At 42.8% G+C, this 19,490-nt stretch overlaps 1 protein-coding gene across 1 annotated transcript in view; it reads right to left on the minus strand.

Annotated features, from left to right (window-relative positions):
• LOC132773036 (peroxidasin homolog) overlaps window positions 1-19,490 on the minus strand; it is an 80,542-nt gene that overhangs the window by 29,169 nt on the left and 31,883 nt on the right. The window contains exons 4-11 of the mRNA XM_060771936.2: window positions 19,084-19,155; window positions 11,561-11,632; window positions 9,640-9,711; window positions 6,934-7,103; window positions 6,084-6,201; window positions 4,976-5,145; window positions 2,998-3,270; window positions 443-559 (exon numbers count right to left, since the gene is read on the minus strand). Of these exons, the coding sequence (XP_060627919.2) occupies window positions 443-559; window positions 2,998-3,270; window positions 4,976-5,145; window positions 6,084-6,201; window positions 6,934-7,103; window positions 9,640-9,711; window positions 11,561-11,632; window positions 19,084-19,155 (1,064 nt within the window). The remainder of the gene's footprint in view (window positions 1-442; window positions 560-2,997; window positions 3,271-4,975; window positions 5,146-6,083; window positions 6,202-6,933; window positions 7,104-9,639; window positions 9,712-11,560; window positions 11,633-19,083; window positions 19,156-19,490) is intronic.

Here is a 19,490-nt window from a genome sequence, read left to right on the forward strand (position 1 = left end):
AGCAAAATGACAGTTATGAAGTAGCCACAAAAATAATTTTCTCGTTGGGGGTCACCACAACAGGAGGAACTATATTAAGGGGCCGTGGCATTCCAAAGGTAGAGAACCACTGGATTATTCAGTCTCCCAGCCTTTATCTCACCTACTATAAAGATATTCCTCTCTCTCAGCCCGGCGGTATCATGCCTTGCTCAGACAATGAAGGCATGATCCCCATATCCATTCCAAGACTCTCCTGGATACCTGAAACCTCAGGTAATAGTGAATCCTGTATTTTGACTGTACTTGAGTTGTATGTCTGGCATCAGAAGCCCAACACAGAATCGCACTGGAGGAGTGAAGTCCTACAAACACTTCCAGGAGAGAATATATTTTGGGTGTGGGCAAGTGAAATTGTGGATACTGAATATGTGGACAGAAGAAGCTAATACGCTCAAAATACCTGCTCTTGTCCAAGCAATTACAGGTAGAGGATGGCCTTCAGCGGAACATGGGAAATCCACACTTTGACCTTCTGTGACCGTCTGATCTGTAGGAGTTATCAAAAACTTTGGAGTATCTGAGGATGGAAAGAAACAAGATGGAGAATAATAATAATAATAATAATAATAATAATAATAATAATAAACCTTTATTTATACCCCGCTACCATCTCCCGAAGGACTCGGTGCGGCTTACAAGAGGCCGAGCCCAAATACATCAGTAAAACACAACAACAACAATACAACAACAACAACAACAACAATAATAATAATCTCATAAACAAAGCAAAAACATTTACAATAACACCGCGGCACATTAAAACCTGTGGCAGGGCCAAATGTAATACTTAAAACCTTTAAAAAGTGCTGGGCATGATCAGGTGAAATAGGATAGATATTTTAGGGATAGCAGGAAATTCTAGATCTCTGGTAAAGTGCATTTGGGATATATTGCTTGGAGTTTCCTTATTCTGGGAAGGCACACTAGAACAACCACATTTTTAAGCTCCTTCTAAAGACTGCCAATGTTGGGGCATGCCTGATGTCCTTGGGGAGTGAGTTCCAGAGTCGAGGAGCCACCACTGAGAAGGCCCTGTCCCTCAGCCCCACCAATCGTGCTTGCGATGCTGGTGGGATCACGAGCAGGGCCTCTCCAGATGACCGAAGAGATCATGTGGGTTCGTATACAGAGATGCGGGCACGCAAGTAGGCGGGTCCCAAACTGTTTAGGGCTTTGTAGGTAAATACCTGCACCTTGAATTGGGACTGGAAAATGAACAGCAGCCAATGGAGCTCCTTAAACAGGAGGGTTGACCTCTCCCTGTAAGGAGCACCAGTTAACAACCTGGCCGCTGCCCACTGGACCAATTGAAATTTCCAGGCCGTTTTCAAGGGCAGCCCCACGTAGAGTGCGTTACAGTAGCCCAGTCTGGAGGTGACTAAGGCATGGACCACCCTGGCCAGAAGGCTGGAGAATGGAGAAGAGAAGAATGGAGAAGAGAAGAATGGAGAAGAAGCTGTCTTGCATTGGTCTTTATCATTCTTCTCCTGTTTGAAACATTTTTAAATGGCTTTGGAAAGTTGTATATCTGAAAAGCAACATTTGTGAAATGTTGCAAGCTATGCAAACAACAGTGTCAATCGAAGTACTTTATTCCTCAGCAACTGTGTTGCACATTCCACCCACATTGAACTGAGAGTGCAAAAGTGAAATAATTTAATGTACAGCTATTTGAGAGAAGGAATGTGCTAATAGAGCCTTCCCTTGCTGGAAAGAACCATTATTCTGCAATTATGGGACTTTTGGAATATGCTCTTTTTAAGAAGCAGGCATGCCTATTTAGGTCTCCAAAATCAATAGAAAGCAAAGATATTTTGGCATCCGTGGTTTATAGAAATCTGAATGTTTATTAACAAAATTTCCTTCCTAAAACCTCCCTCCCCTCCCTGCTGGCTAGAGAGGCCCATATGGATTATATATGCTTTCTCAGGAAATCCCACGTAATAAATAAAGATTTCTGTTATGAGAGATTTCACATTTTTGCAATACAGTAAGTAACACTGAACAGATGGCAGGCACGTCTAAGTGTGTTTTGAGTTTGTAAGAATCTTCCTATTTGTGACGCTTCCCTTCTGAACCGCCCACCCTTCCCTTTGAGTTGTTTTTGTTCATTCGTTCAGTCGTCTCCGACTCCTCATGACCTCATGGACCAGTCCACGCCAGAGCTCCCTGTCGGCCGTCACCACCCCCAGCTCCTTCAAGGTCAGTCCAGTCGCTTCAAGGATGCCATCCATCCATCTTGCCCTTGGTCGGCCCCTCTTCCTTTTGCCTTCCACTTTCCCCAGCATCATTGTCTTCTCTAGGCTTTGCTGTCTCCTCATGATGTGGCCAAAGTGCTTCAGCTTTGTCTCTAGTATCCTTCCCTCCAATGAGCAGTCGGGCTTTCTTTCCTGGAGGATGGACTGGTTGGATCTTCTCGCAGTCCAAGGCACTCTCAGAACTTTCCTCCAACACCACAGTTCAAAAGCATCGATCTTCCTTCGCTCAGCCTTCCCTAAGGTCCAGCTCTCACATCCGTAGGTTACTACAGGGAATACCATGGCTTTGACTAGGCAGATTTTTGTTGCCAGTCTGATGTCTCTACTCTTTACTATTTTATCGAGACTGGACATTGCTCTCCTCCCAAGAAGTAAGCGTCTTCTGATTTCCTGGCCACAGTCTGCACCTGCAGTAATCTTTGCCCCTAGAAATACAAAGTCTGTCACGGCCTCCACGTTTTCTCCCTCTATTTCCCAGTTGTCCCTTTGAGTTAGCCAAGTGCAAACTACTCTTGCTCTTTGAACTCAGTTTGCAGCAAATGAAGCATGATGAGGATGACAGGGAAAAGCAGGAAGATGAGAGAGAAATAGGTCATTTTTAAAACAGCTGAAAAAAGTAGGATGACAAAGGATTAATCAGGGTTGTCCCTGTCAAATAGGGACAGGTTGGAGAGTATGTTAAAGGGAATTGAGTCACCTTGAACTATAACGTTTGCTGTGGCCTGGATGGAGCCTTCACTGTTACTGGCATTGCAGCTGTATTGCCCCTGGTCAGAGAAAGTGACATTTTGGATGTAGAGGCCTCCAGAGCCAGTGATGGTGAAGCGCGAATCCTGCGGCAAAGGAGATCCTGAGCTCAGCACCCAAATAACACGAGGAGGAGGGTTCCCGGAGACGCCGCATTCGAGGGTCACGCTTCCTCCAACCAGGACCTCTGTATTCTGAGGCTGGATCACAAAGCTTGGCTTGGCTAGAAGCAAAAACAACCCAACTTAGAGTGTGTCTGCACTATACAAGTGTAGCAATTTGATTCCATTTTAACTGTCATGGCTGCTAACTATAGAATTATATGGCATGATAGGATTAGAGTTGTGATCAATATGATGAGTGGTTTGAATAACCTTGTATAGTTGAAGTATGATTGGGACCCATAAGGCTGAATATACCATTCTAAGAATATTGAATCCTGGAAAATTGCAAACGGAGGTGAAGAATTCATGAACTGCTGACACAACCAGAAACAAATGATGAACTATGTGGTTGAAAACAATATGTTTGCATTACCAGAGACTATTTACTTACTTATTCACCCTATTTATACCTTGCCTTTCTCTACCCCAAGGGAGTCTCAAGGCAGGTTACATATGGATATTATTCAATGCCTTAAAGTCATACAACATTAAGTTTAAAACCCATTGAATTAAAATTAATACATATTAAAAAAAATTAAAATACATTCAATATTAAAATTACACTATCCAAAAATCGTAGTCAGGCCATTCTGTAGTCAGTGCACATATTCCAATTATATTATATTATTGCACTGCTTCTCTGAAGGCCTGGTCCCTGAGCCAGGTTTTTACTCTCCTTCCTAAGGCTAGGAGGGGGGAGGCTGATCTAATGTTACTAGGGAGGGAATTCCACAACCAAGGGGCCACCACAGAGAAGGCCCCATCTCTCGTGCCCACCAGTCGTACTTGCAAAGAAGGTGGGATCAAGAACAAGGTCTCCCCAGAAGATCTTAATCTCTGGGATCGTTCGTAGGGGGAGATATGTTCAGACAGGTAAGCTGGGCCGGAACCATTTAGGACTTTATAGGCCAGCACTCAGTAGCAAACTGGCAGCCAGTGGAGCTGACGTAACACAGGGGTTACCTGTACCCTGTACCCTGCTCTGGTCAGTAACCTGCTCTGGTGAGTCACCACCCTTTGGACCAATTGGAGCTTCCAAACAGTCTTCAAAGGCAACTCTGTGTAGAGCACTTCGCAGTAATCTATACAGGATATAACCAGAATGTGGACCACTGTGGCCAAGTCTGACTTCCCAAAGTACGGGTGCAATGATTCTTTTATGTTAAGGAAGTCAAACAATGCTCCTTTAAGAAGGAAAACTAACATCTGTTTAGAACTCATGGAGTCAGCAAGTTTTAGCTGAAAAACAACCTGCCAGTCATTTGCAACTTCTTGAAAAATTTGGAACAACATCAGAAAGAAATATGCTATACAGGAGACCTTTTTCACTTTCCAAAATTGTGTCAGATCTGCAGTGGAACACACAGTGTGGTTACCTGACACTTTCTCCAAGGGACGGAGAAAGATGGTGTACTGCAGAATGGTAGATTTGCTGGGAATGCAATCTGGTCTAGGTTTGGGGTTTCTTCTCCAGGAGAAGGAAAAAGGGATGGTAATGTATGCATGATGAATGAAATAATGATGTACAAATGTTTTTGTGTGTATGAATTTTGAGTAAAATGTAATATCCCCCTTTGTGTTCCCAATAGAGTCTGTGTCTACCATCTTTTTTCTGTTAAGTGACTGATAATACTCTGTCTCACTGAAAAGAGAATAAAAGAACCTTTTTAATGTTAAAGAAGTATTCATGACATAGTGATCTTAAAATGATAAGATGTCTAAGGAAGGCTTAACTTTCAGGAGACTTTCAAGATCAACACATACATGGGTTTCCATAATAGCGTAGGACAACTTCCTGAGTCTTGGCTTCTCCCGCGATATTCTTGGCCATGCACTGATAGATGCCTTTGTCTGATTCCCTGGTATCCTGAATCATTAATGTTCCATCCTGCAGCAGGTTCAGCCGTCCGTCTTCCTTCATGTCAATCTCATTGCTGGGAAACAGGACAAAAGAAGCAGTAAAACAGGAGTGGGAATCATATAAACCTAAAGATGTTGGTGGGTTGCAATTCCTAGTACCCTGAGCTAAAGTGGCTGGGAGCTACAATATGCTTCCTGTCTCTTTCACACACACGCACATATATAAACACTTAGTCCTTAAAATCATTAATGTCCCTTCTGTCACCTAAGATAAGTAGATAGCTTGTAAGAGTAACAACGAAATAGTGTTATGCAGCAACAGTGTTATGCAGCAGACAAAAACCCAATGTAATTCCAAGCTGCATCAATAGGTGAGTATTGTTCAAAACAAGAGAAATAGTAGTGCCATTCTATTCTGCGTTGGTCACACTTCATTTGCAACAATACTGTGTCCAGTTCTGGGCACTACGATTCAAGAAAGATATTCACAAGTCGGAGCATGTCCAGAGGAGGGTGAATGTGGAACAACCCTTGACTTATCCAGTGATCATATCAAAATCCATAATTTTGTATCCCAAACCTGCCCTTGGCAGTCTTCTGGGCACTCAGAAGACTGGGTGACTTGGAAGGCGCTGGGCTCTGGCACCACGAGATGCAGAGCCAACCTTAAGAAATGGGGCTACAAAGTGGAATCCTCGGCATGCGAGTGCGGAGAAGAACAAACCACTGACCACCTGCTGCAATGCACCCTGAGTCCTGCCACATGCACAATGGAGGACCTTCTTGCGGCAACACCAGAGGCAAACCAAGTGGCCGGATACTGGTCAAAGGACATTTAATCAACTACCAAATCTGCAAAATCTGTGTGTTTTTTTTCCTTTTTCTTTTTAATCTGTATGTTTGTTTTGCTCTGTTAGAATTGTAATACAATGGTTGCTGATGACACGATAAATAAATAAATATATGCGATTGATATGTACACGAACGAGTATATATGATATTCGAGACTTACTTGTTGTGCAGCCAGATGATCTTGGGCTTTGGGTTTCCTTCTGCTCGGCAGATGAAATAGACAGTGTTGCCCAGTGTGACATCCACATTCTGTGGCTCTGTTGTGATGCGAGGGCTCTCTGAAACATGCCATAAACAGGATCAGGTTGTGGCACAACTGTTTGGGTGCCAGCTGCATTAAAATCACAACTGACTGAAAGGTCATGAGTTTGAAACCAGCCCGGGTCAGAGTAAGCTCCCGACCATTTGTCTAGCTTGCTGTTGATCTTTGTAGCCCGGAAAACAGTTGCATCTGTCAAGTAGGAAATTTAGGTACCGCTTATGTGCAGAGGCTAATTTAACTAATTTATGATGCCATAAACATCTCCAGCAGCATGCAAAAGAATGAGGAAGTACTCCATCGGTGTCATAAGTGGACGGTGAAGCGGCAGCTCTCCTGGTGGCCACAATTCAAAATGCATACCCTCATAAAGCTGAAAAGTTAAATAGCCTCTGTGTGTCTGTCTATATATGTTGTATGACTATGGCATTTAATGCTTGCCATGTATATGTGCATTGTGATCCACCCCGAGTCCCCTGTGGGGTGAGAAGTGCAGAATACAACTACTGTAAATAAAAACATATAAATAAATAAATGATCTTCACTTAGGAGCAGAAGGCATTCTTAGGACCATAAGGCCCATTCCATTCCACACGGCTGTATAAAATCCATGTTGAACTGGATTATATGGCAGTGTGGACTCAGATAACCTGGTTCAAAGCATATATTACGGATTATCTGACTTGATATTCTGGGTTATATGGTTGTGAGGAAGGTTGTCGGGTGGCTTATTTATTGTCAGGTGGCTTACCACAGTGAAATTCCTGTGTGGTCAAGCTGACAATGGAACGACCTTGCAGCTCCTTTGGGTTCTCACAGGTGACAGCAGTCTGGGCATTGCCCTGGATGGCATATTTATTCAGCAGCTCTGCCAGCCACATCAGGTCACAGTCGCACAGCAGCGCATTGGAATCCAGTCGCCTTGGAAGAGTGTATTAAGAAGATACGTTATGTATGCTCAACACTCACAAATAGGGATGTAGAAACAGTAAGAAAACATTCTCAGTATGTGTGAAAGGGATCTAGGAGTCTTAGCAAACCACAAGCTGAACATGAGTCAACAGTGTGATGCAGCGGATGAAAAGCCAACGCGATACTAGGTTACATCAATAGAAATATTGTGTCTAGATGGAGGGAAGTAATAGTCCAACTCTATTTTGCTTATATCTCATTTGGAATAATGTGTCCAGTTCTGGGTACCACAATTCAAGAAGGATATTAGGAAAGTAGAACATGTCCAGAGATGGGCACCTAAAATGATCAAATGCCTGGAAACTATGAGTCATTATAAAGAACAGCTTAGGGGGCTGGGTATGTTTATCTTGGAGAGGAGAAGGCCAAGAGGTGACACAATGGTCACTTGCCTGGATCAGATGCTGCTTTGGAACAGAGTATGGTCCCATATCCACAGGTGTTACACTGTGTGGCTATGTGAAACTGGATAATAGTGGAACCTATTGAAATGAAGTACTTTTGACTCAAAGATACCATAAAAACACACTGAAGGTCTAAGAAAATGCTTAGGAAGGACGTATTTAAAGGTTTCCCCTTGACATTGCACCAGGATTGTGGCGCAGCTGGCTGAGTGTCAGCTGCATTAAGATCACTCTGACCAGAAGGTCCTGAGTTCGAAGCCAGCCCGGGTCAGAGTGAGCTTCCAGCCAATTTTGTGTAGCTTGTTGTCGACCTTTGCAACCTGAAAGACAGTTGCATCTGTCAAGTAGGAAAATTAGGCTAATTAACTAATTTATGAGGCCATAGAAAGACACCAGCAAAAAGCACTCCAGCAAAAGCATGCGGGGAATGCGGAAGTACTTCATCAGTGTCGCAGATAGACAATGAAAGCGACAGCTCCCCTGGTAGCCAGAAAAAATTAAATAGCCTCTGTGTATGTCTATATATGTTGTATGTCTAATTGGCATTGAATGTTTGCCATATATGTGTACATTGTAATCCGCCCTGAGTCCTCTGCGAGGTGATAAATAAAATAAATAAGTCATGTCCGACTCTGGGAAATAGTGCTCATCTCCATTTCTAAGCTAAAGAGTGGGCATTGTCCAAAGATGCCTCCTAGGTCATATGGTCGACATGACTGCATGGAGCACTGTTACCTTCCCGCAGAAGCAGTACTTATTGATCTACTCACATTTGCATGCTTTTGAACTTCTAGGTTTGCAGAAGCTGGGGCTAACAACAGGAGCTCACCCCACCCATAGGTTCAAACCTCCAACCTTCTGACCAGGAAGTCCTGCAGCTTAGCGGTTTAACTTGCTGCACCACCATGCACCACAGCCCCAAGTCATATATAGTTGGGTTGTTGTAGGGTTTTTCGGGCTATATAGCTGGATGTAAATAAATGATAATCATGAATACAGTCCTGTGGATATGGGAGTCATACGGTATTCACTTATAATCGGTCCTACAGAAACCAGAAAGAGGCATCCTACCACTGTTGATCATGATACAGGAGATCTATAGAGGCAGGAAATGGAAACTGGGACATCCCAAACCCACTACTGCTTTGGAAAGTTACTTTTTTGTACTACACCTCCTACAATCTTCCAAACAGCATGGTTAGTGCAATGAGCAGGCATAATGCAATATAATGTTGAAAAGGGCATGCTTTACCGCTTCTTCTTTACCGCCAGAGAGTACTAGAGCCCCGCTCCCAAGAACGAAGAAATATAATAATAATAATAATAATAATAATAATAATAATAATGTTTAAATCTCAATATTATAATTGAGATTTAAACATTATTATTATTATTATCATTATTATTATTATTATTATTATTATTATTATATTTCTTCGTTCTTGGGAGTGGGGCTCTAATATTATAATAGGAGCCCCCGGGGGCGCAGTGGGTTAAACCCCTGTGCCGGCAGGACTGAAGACCGACAGGTCGCAGGTTCGAATCCGGGGAGAGGTGGATGAGCTCCCTCTATCAGCTCCAGCTCCTCATGCGGGGACATGAGAGAAGCCTCCCACAAGGCTGATAAAACATCAAAATCATCTGGGTGTCCCCTGGGCAACGTCCTTGCAGACGGCCAATTCTCTCACAACAGGACACTCCTGACACGACAAAAAAATTATTATAATAATAGAAATTAGGTTTAAATATTATAATAATAGTAATAATAATGTTTAAATATCAATATAATAATTCATATTTTATTATATTTGATTGATATCAAATTTATATTTTATTATTAATAATAAAATTGATATTTTATTGTTATATCAATTTAATAATTGATAATTGGATGACTGAAGCCTATTGGTGTGGTTGGCATAGAAGAAAAGGCCTGCCATGTGTGGGCTCTCAAGGTTATCAAAGCATCGCAGGTACATCTAAGCAGCTGCTGCAGCTGGATCTGCTTTTGCCGTCATTCTGGACCGTTGATGGAGGATGCAATAATTAGTTGTTCTTTGCAACAGCTGCTCTCCACTTACAGACGTTTCAGAGATTCCAATCGGGCGATGGCTCCTGGCTGGATCCTGGAAATCCGATTGTTGTGCAAGAAGCTGTGTTGGGGATAATGAAGGATGCCAGAGCATTACTTAGAATTTGTTAAGGTCATCTTCCAAGAAACACACAAACAAAAAAAGAATCCCATATTTAAAGGTGAAGCTTTAAAACTGTAATGCAGTTTCTGAGCCATATGTGACTCCTAGCCCCATCTAAATCCTGATTTAATCATTTCTTGTGGGGCTGGGATTGTACACCAAAGATATAGTTCATAGAATCATAGAGTTGGAAGAGACCTCATGGGCCATCCAGTCCAACCCCAGTTGCTTATTTGGAACTTCCTATAGTCTTGTGATCCGGTTTCCCAAACCTTTTGTAAAAGTTAGCAGCAGAACAGAGCGACAGAGGTCTGTTCTACTACAGACAACATCTCACAATACCTTGACTGCTAGGAAAACAGACCTCAGCCACTTGGTGCAGATCATAGAATCAAAGAGTTGGAAGAGACCTCATGGGCCACCCAGTCCAACCCCATTCTGCCAAGAAGCAGAAATATTGCATTCAAATCACCCCTGACAGATGGCCATCCAGCCTCTGTTTAAAAGCTTCCAAAGAAGGAGCCTCCACCACACTCCGGGGCAGAGAGTTCCACTGCTGAATGGCTCTCACAGTCAGGAAGTTCTTCCTCATGTTCAGATGGAATCTCCTTTCTTGATATAGGCTGTTAAGGCAGGTGGAGGGGAGAACTCATGATCACAATAATAGCACAGCAATTTTAAACATGAATATTGATCTGCAAATCTGGTTGATGCATTCATAATTGCACAACAGGATGTCAGCTATAAGTCTTTTTTTCTGGCCAAAAGCAAGAGTAAGGGGAATGTAGTATCATTTAAATGGCAAATTGTGCAGGGGGAAATTGTTTTCCAAAGTGTGTGTATGTAGGTGGGAATTAGAGGGGTTGCAGGCCATCTCTAAGGCTTCATCTGGCTAATGGGGGTGATTTGAATGCAATATTCCTGCTTCTTGGCAGGGGGTTGGACTGGATGGCCCATGAGGTCTCTTCCAACTCTATGATTCTATGATTCTAATGTTTGCATATATGTGTATTATAAATGATGTGGTCATAATTTTAATTGTAAGCCGCTTTGAGTCTCCTTCGGGAGAGATAAAACAGGGTATAAATAAACGGCTGAACTGCTGACTTGGAGGTCAGCAGGTCCAAATCCGTGAGATGGGGTGAGCTCCCATGTGTCAGCTCCAGCTTCTCATGTGGAGACATGAGAGAAGCCTCCCACAGGATGGTAACACACCCTGGTGTCCCCTGGGCAACATCTCTGCAGATAGCCAGTTCTCTCACACCAGATGCAACTTGCAGTTTCTCAAGTCGCTTCTGAGACAGTTTTTTAAAAAATCCCAAACACAGTCTACTTTTTGTTTTCCAAGCGGACAGCACCCCACCCTTATTCTCCAATAAGAGGCACCAATTTTGAGTATAATACTATTTTGGGCCCCTGCAACTCCTAGCAGCCAGTGTATCCAATGATGCAGAATGCTGGGAACTATGACACAATCACATTGAGAGGGTCGTATGCTTCCCATCTGACTCTAGAATGTAGATTGCACCCAAATGTTGACAAGTGGAGCCATAGTGGGATTTCAAGGAGAAAATGAGAAGACACAGCACTTCAATGAAAAACAGTAGGCACTGAAATGTTTCAGTGCAATGAAACTGCCTGCCCACAAACTTTGCAACATTTTGATGCTGTGCTTGTGACCCAGAAGTCCCTGATCCTTGCTCCACACTCCCAATGAGATCTTGTAAATTGCTCCCTGCTGGGACTCAAAGCAACGTATGCAGGCCAAAAATAGACATCCCTTGGCAGTCATCAGGTCAGGACTTACAGTCGTTCCAGCTTGGGCAGGTCACTAAAAGTATCTGGCTCCAAGGCATCAAGGTTGTTAAAATGCAGATAACTGAAAAAGAAAATGACACATATGAGCACATGCTTAGATCTCTCAACCATACATTGATACACCTTAGTGTATCACAATGAAAACGTCATACCCATTTCTAAAATCTGATTTCCATTTGTGTAAAGTAAGGTAAGATGGATTGCATTTATGCAGCAGGTCAAATTCCAGGCACCTGAGGGTGCAATTTATTATTTTGGGGTACTTTGTGTAACAAAATATCTAATTAGAATATAGGTTTTGAATATGTTTAGTACATGGCAAGTGCAGGCCAGCCTTAGCTAGAGCTGCTTGGTTGATGTGTTGCCATAGTAACGAAGCCTGCAGTAGAAATGTATCTATTTCAGCAGAGCTAGGGAGAGAAAGGGGCAGAGCTAACTACCAAGAGAAGAGTGGACATTTAAAAATGTTAGCCAGTCTTTAGATGTGTGAGCTAAAGGAAGGTTGGTTATATCGCTGTTAGAGCTGGACCAAAGGAATTGAGGTCTTCAGCCTTGATAGTTGGAGTGCTAAATGAACCAGTTCTGAGTTAGAAAATAGCTTGTGAGCTAAGGGAAAGGAATTCCCAATATTATTATGATGTAACTTCAGTGGCAGAGCTGAAGTGGATAAAAGGAGAAACTGTGTCAGTCAGTGGGACTGAGGAGAAAAGTGTTATTTGAGTAATAAATTCACAGTTAAACTATTGTTAAGGCAAAGAAATTACAAGATTAAAGTTACCCAGTCAGGAGACTGAGAAAGGACTATATTTTAAAGTGAAGGAAGTTACTAAACCAGGATGGTAAAAAGACAAGCCATTCTGGAAGTTAAATAGAAACTGTTTCAAGCGTTCATGATAACAAAAGTTAACTGAAACAATATATAAGAAGTACTGAGAAGAAAATACTGTGTAACCAATACGCTTGTGTGCCTGAGATTAAAGTTACCCAGTCAGGAGACTGAGAAAGGACTATATTTTAAAGTGAAGGAAGTTACTAAACCAGGCTGGTAAAAAGATAAACAATTCTGGAAGTTAAATAGAAACTGTTTCAAGTGTTCATGATAACAAAAGTTAACTGAAACAATATATAAGAAGTACTGAGAAGAAAATACTGTGTAACCAATATGCTTGTGTGCCTGAGAATATTTAAATAAATACTTCTTTGTTCAATTTCTTTCAACAAACACTTGTGTCAAGTTATTGAAGTGAAGATTTACTTCAAGGAAGCTGGCTGAAGATAATTTGGAACAGGATTCAGTTTATGGTATTGGGTTACACATAGTAACGAGTCACAAATAAAGCATTTTAAAAATAAAACCTCTCTTATACAAGTTTCTCTCAAGCCACTCTCATATAAGTCCCATAATAATAGTCCCAGTCAAGCCTCATAATAATCTTTCTCAAGCCTCACAAATATATGTATATATAAATATTAAAGTGCCTAGCCACACCACCACTATCCAGTCTCCTCATTCCCTCATATTGTTCATCTCCAAGGGAGATGTCATCTCCAAGGAAGATGTTGTAGGAGGGTTTTTGTAGGTAGTGTTGGTTGGTTCCCATGTCACTGGTGTAGTGAATCCAGTTCAAGGGCAACCCTTTTTAAAACATAGATGTGCCCCAGGTTTTGGATGGCATTCAAGGAGCTATCCAAGGTTCTGAGCCTTTTGAGAAATAGGGTTCGGCACATTGTAGAGTAGGGGCAGAACCTGAATTTATCGGGTGCCACTGGCAAGAGGGATTGTGAAGTTGGCCAAGGTCTAGAGCAGGCATGGAGAAACTTGGGCCCTCCAGGTGTTTTGGACTTCAACTTCCACAATTCCTACCAGCCTCAGTTTTTGAACTGCTAGGTTGGAAGAAGCGGGGCCTAACAATGGGAGCTCACCCTGCTCCCTGGATTCAAACCACCAACCTTTCGGTCAGCAAGTTCATCAGCTCAACAGATTAACCTGCTGCGCCACCTGGGGCTCCTAGAACACCACAAATACTCCAAAATTGTCCACATGGGTGGCTGAGATAATGATACCCTTGCTTTCTGATGGTTCATTGTCCTCAAATGTTGTTTCGTGTATAAGATTAAGACAAATATTGTGCAGAAAAATAGCTATAGGCTGTGTGTATATGAAGCATCAATGAATTTAATGTTTAGGCTTGGGTCCCTTCTCCAGAACATCTTATTGTGTATGAATCTGGAAATACAGGTATTATAAAAACGGGGAAAAAATCCAAAATCCAAAACGTTTCAGGTCCCAAGTATTTCAGATAAGGGATACTCAATCCATAACTCTTAAACAGAATGTGTCCCAATGATCAGGAACTCAGAAAGATTTAGCAGAGAATGGTGTGTGAAAAGCCCACTTTGTGAGCTGCAAAACTGTCAGGAATTCAATAGGAAAGCTATCCCCCAGCAGAGCATCTCATATAGAGGGAGATATATTGATTGAATTATTCACTTCCAGTTTGTTGCTACAATAAAGAAGAATCCAGTGTGTTTTTACATTCTTGGACTCTTATGTCTCTTCTTTACATCAGATTCAGATATTATCTTTTGTTTTTTCTCTTTCCCCATTTTACTGCCCCCGTCCATGATCACCACCCAAATAACATCTGCTCTGTAATTTCTTTAGCCAGGAAAATAACAGAAGAGCAACAGTTTCGATCTCAATAGATCTGTTGACTTCCAACTCCAAGTGTAAGATGCCTGTCTGGGAATTATTATTTATGTCTCCCAAAGAGTTTGGAATCAGGACTCATGGTGGAGTGCAACCGAGAATGAGGACTGCATTTATAGAAACATATGGAGCTGGTAGCAAACATGAAGCATTGTGAAGCTAGGCAAACACAGCATCACAAATGGGACCAGCTGAAATCTGAATCAACAGGTGGCTTTTGCCTAGAAATTCATAACTTGGGCCTGGGAAAAATTGGCCTTCAAGGCAGAATCCTTCATCCGGTTTACACATGCTTCCCAGACACAGCAGGTTGTTATCAGGATATATGATGAGGCATGGCAGATTCATTGTCACTTAATGCAATGCCTGTGTAATAAGTGCTGACTTCAAAGCATAGAAAGTGAGTTGTAAAAAATGGCCCATGCTTCCGTGGGAAAATGGAGGGAAGAGATGGGCTGGAGAAAGAAGCTTAAAGGCATAAAATATTGTATGTCCAACTCCAGCATGGCAAACCTGCACATCTGACACTATGCATCAGCTTGGAATTTAAATCTGTTTCAGGACCAGAAGCAGATGGATCTTTTCTTTCAGAGAATGGAAACACACACAGCTTTTTTATGATCAGAGCTCAAAGTAATTCCCAACCACTATGGTTTTTTTATCATGTCAGGGGGAACCGGACCATTGTATTACATTTCTAACAGAACAAAATAAACAAACAGATAAAAAACACAGAGTTTGCAAAATTGGTAGTTGATTAAATGTCCTTTGACCAGTATCTGGCCACTTGGAGTGCCACTGGTGTTGCCGCAAGGAGGTCGTCCACTGTGCATGTGGCAGGGCTCAGGTTGCATTGCAGCAGGTGGTCAGTGGTTTGCTCTTCTCCACACTCGCATGTTGTCGATTCCACTTTGTAGCCCCATTTCTGAAGGTTGGCTCTGCATCTCGTGGTGCCAGAGCACAGTCTGTTCAGCTCCTTCCAAGTCACCCAGTCCTCTGTGTGCCCAGGGGGGAGTCTCTCATTTGGTATCAGCCATTGGTTGAGGTTCTGGGTTTGAGCCTGCCACTTTTGGACTCTCGCTTGCTGAGGTGTTCCAACGAGTGTCTCTGTAGATTTTAGAAAACTATTTAAGTTGTTGACGTGCTGGCTGATACCCAAACAAGGGATGATCTGGAGATGTCTCTGCCTTGGTCCTTTCACTATTGGCTGCTACTTCCCGGCGGATGTCAGGTAGTGCAATACTGGTTAGACAGTGTAACAGTGTAGGACGCAGACACCCCATGATAATGCGGCATGTCTCATTAAGAGCCACATCCACTGTTTTAGTGGTGAAATGTGTTCCACACTGGGCGTGCATACTTAGCAGCAGAGTAGCATAGCACAAGGGCAGATGTCTTCACTGTGTCTGGTCCTGATCCCCAGGTTGTGCCAGTCAGCTTTCGTATGATATTGTTTCTAGCACCCACTTTTTGCTTGGTATTCAGGTACTATGGTTAGGAGATACCAGGAATTGTTGTCAAAAACAGTAATGCATATCCTATAACTGTCCTCACTTGGCAGCCACCTCTCCACAAAAGTCCACATTAGACTTTGAAATACAACATGGCATGAGCTCTGTGAGTGCAGCATTTTTCCAAATGAAGCAGAGAGTGTTTGAGGACTGGGACTTCTCTAGGGAGACCAAAGTGCTTGTTTATAAAGCTATTGTCCTCTCAACCTTGTTATACACCTGAGAAATGTGGACTGTCTACAACAGACATCACCAGGCATGTAGCCGGGGGGGGGGGGGGGGGGGGCTTGAGGGGCTTCAGCCCCCCCCCCCCCAAATTCTCATGGTGGTTCGTGAACAGGCCTTACTGGTGCATTATTTAAACTGTTATGTTTATTCATATCATGATCTGATCACCATACTCAATATATCCCATATGCATGGGGGTATTGGGGTAATGATACAAAAGGTTTGCTAGGCTAGACCCTCTTTCACTCAGACTCACCTCCCCCCCGAACTCCCCCCCCCCTGAAAATTTTTTAGCCCCCCCCCCCCCCCCGAAACGAAATCCTGGCTACGGGCCTGGACATCACACTCAACTCCTGGAACAATTCCATCAGTGTTGCCTCAAAAAAATCCTGCGAATATCTTGGGAACACAGGCTGGAAGAAGCAAAGACCACCAGCATTGAAGCAATGCTCCTATGCCCTCAACTCTTCTGGACTGGCCACATTGTCCGAATGCCTGATCATTGTCTCCCAAAACAGTTACTGTACTCCCAACTCAAGAATGGAAAACCTTAAAAACTGTGGCATAGACCCTGAGAACTGGGAAGCCCTGGTCCTTGAGCACTCTAACTGGAGTTCAGCTGTGACAAGTAGTGCTGCTTGATCACATATGTTTGACTGTTCGTTTGTGAAATGCTAGAGATTGCGATGATGTTTCCATGTCCTGATTTATTCCCTTTGATGCCAAATCTATTAAAGCAGGTGTGACAACCATGTGACTCTACTAATCTTGTTGGATGGCAGTTCCTAGAACCTTTGACCATTCCTGTTGCTGGGCATTGGCCACATTGCTGGAATGGCATCAAGAGGGCATTGTACCCCCAAACAAGAATTCATTTCCCCAATTTTTTCCCCTTTTGGTCTGCAAATTCCCACCATTCCTGAATTCTGCACATCTAGAACCTATTTGCTTTGTTAGCGTTCCCTCAGTGACATTCTTGCCCCTTTCCTTTCACTTTTTTTTTTGTCGTGTCAGGAGCGCCTTGAGAAACTGCAACTGAGAGCCGTTCAGCAATGGAACTCTCTGCCCCGGAGCGTGGTGGAGGCTCCTTCTTTGGAAGCTTTTAAACCGAGGCTGGATGGCCATCTGTCAGGGGTGATTTGAATGCAATATTCCTGCTTTTTGGCAGGGGGTTGGACTGGATGGCCCATGAGGTCTCTTCCAACTCTTTGATTCTATGATTCTAAGTCACTTCTGGTGTGAGAGAATTGGCCGTCTGCAAGGACGTTGCCCAGGGGATGCCTGGATGATTTGATGTTTTTATCATCCTTGTGGGAGGCTTCTCTCATGTCCCCATATGAGGAGCTGGAGCTGATAAAGGGAGCTTATGTTTCTAAATGCCAAGCTGAGATTTTGGGTTATTGTCATGCTAGAAATTTGGGTAATTAAGACAAACTTATGGGTAGAGCAGAGCTCTTACTGGAAGAGCAATTTTTTTCAATTTCCCTTTCCATAGCTCCTTCAGTTTCCTTATGGAGAGAAAAAAATGGGGTATAAATAGTAATAGTAATAGTAACAGTAATAATAGCTAAATCTCTGATTGCGGTTCAGTAACATTCCCAAGTTTGCTATCGTTGTGATATGGGTACAGCCAGGAGTGTTCAAACTACGGTAAAAGAGAATCCACGTAAACATTAGGAAAAACTTCCAGACAGTGATGGCTGTTTGACAGCTGCATATTCTGCCTGGGTGTCTGATGGAGCCTCCTTCTCTGGAGGTTTTTAAACAGAGACTGGACGGCCATCAGTCAGGGGGGCTCTGATTATGTCTTCCTGTGTGGAAGAATGGGATTGGAGTGAATGGCCCTTGGGATCTGTTCCAACTCATATTATTTGAGAACACAGAAATGTTTAACCACTCTCACAACCACCATGTCAGACTACACAGAGAAGCCATTGAAATCCATAAGCATGTGGACAATTTCAACAGAAAAGAGGAAACCATGAAAATGAACAAAATCTGGCTACCAGTATATATTTTTTTTAAAAAACCCCTCTAAAATCAGGACAGTAAATAAAGAACAACACTCAAAAAGCAGGGAAATTCCAGACAGGAAATGTCAGCTTACAACTCCCAACAAAGGATTCCCCCAGGCAGGAAGCAGCCAGGCTTTGAAGCTGCAAGGCTATTCAAGCCTAATCAAGCTGGCTAATTGCCTCCAACAGACAAGAGTTCTTTCTCCCACCCTGGACATTGCACAGATATATAAATCCTACTTGCCTGTTTTCCAACAGACCTCACAACCTGAGGATGCCTGACATACATGTGGGTGAAATGTCAGGAGAAAATGCTTCTGGAACATGTCCGTACAACCTGAAATACTCACAGCAACTCAGTGATTCTGGCCATGCAAGCCTTCGATGACACCTTGTTCTGCATTGTTTAAAACCAAATAACACCTCGGGTGTCTCATTCCTTGGCCTCTGGAGCTTATTTCCAAAAACACAGCACTCAAAATGAAGAGGGGGGTTGAAATTGTTGGGCCATTCCTTCCTCATACATCATCAGCAAAGCCACTGATTATGTATGCTCGCAAGCGATTAGATCTTGGCTACAGTGCTGTATGAGCTCATTTCTGAAGAAGCGCATACTTTCCTAAATCGCCGGGACCAGAAAAGAACTCTTTTTTTTGTCTAGGAGCATGGCTCTCGGGCCCTTTATGGTTCGCAATTGTGTCACCTCAATGGACTTTCCACAATGCAGAAGACACAAGTCTCTGTTTAGCTGTTGCTTCATCCTGTGCCCAAAAGGTCAAAAACACTGAAAAAACAAAGCCCAGAAACAGCCAGAACATCACTTCCACTTTTTGGAAAATGATGTTCAATGTGGCTTATAGAGATTGGGAAGGAGCCTCAAGCTGTTCACTATCACCTCCATGCTGAGGAAATATTGCAAAACCAATAGCACTAGCAATCCCAACTCGGAGAGGGTCTGCATCTGGAATCATAGCAGAGACTGCAAACAGAGGCTAAAATTCTGCCTGTCTTTCTGTGCATTTCCCAACACAAAACTTGGCCGACTTACAGCTGTTCCAAGGAATGGAGTCCCCTGAAGGCATTTTTCTGGATGCTTTGTATTTCATTCTTGTAAAGGTAGCTATGAAAAGAGCAAGACAGGAAAAGTTTATTATTTTCTAGAAATAATGTCCGGTGGTTTTATATAAAAGACTAGCTGTCCCCTGCCATGCATTGCTGTGGCCCACTCTGGTGATCTGGAAAATAAAGTCACGAGAAAGTGTTGGTTTCTAATATATGTAATTTCTTTATGCTTGTGGGTAAACAGTATTTCTTGTTATTTCTTTGTCAATGTTGATGTAGAGATTGTCTGGTTTGCCTACTCTGGAACATGCAACATATCATTGTCCTTCTTTAGGGGTCCCTTTCAAATCTATGATACTATATCTGTCATATACATATGTGTGTTTGTGTGTG

The sequence above is a fragment of the Anolis sagrei genome, chromosome 4 (genome assembly GCF_037176765.1).
Source record: "Anolis sagrei isolate rAnoSag1 chromosome 4, rAnoSag1.mat, whole genome shotgun sequence".
Classification (NCBI taxonomy): Eukaryota; Metazoa; Chordata; class Lepidosauria; order Squamata; family Dactyloidae; genus Anolis; species Anolis sagrei.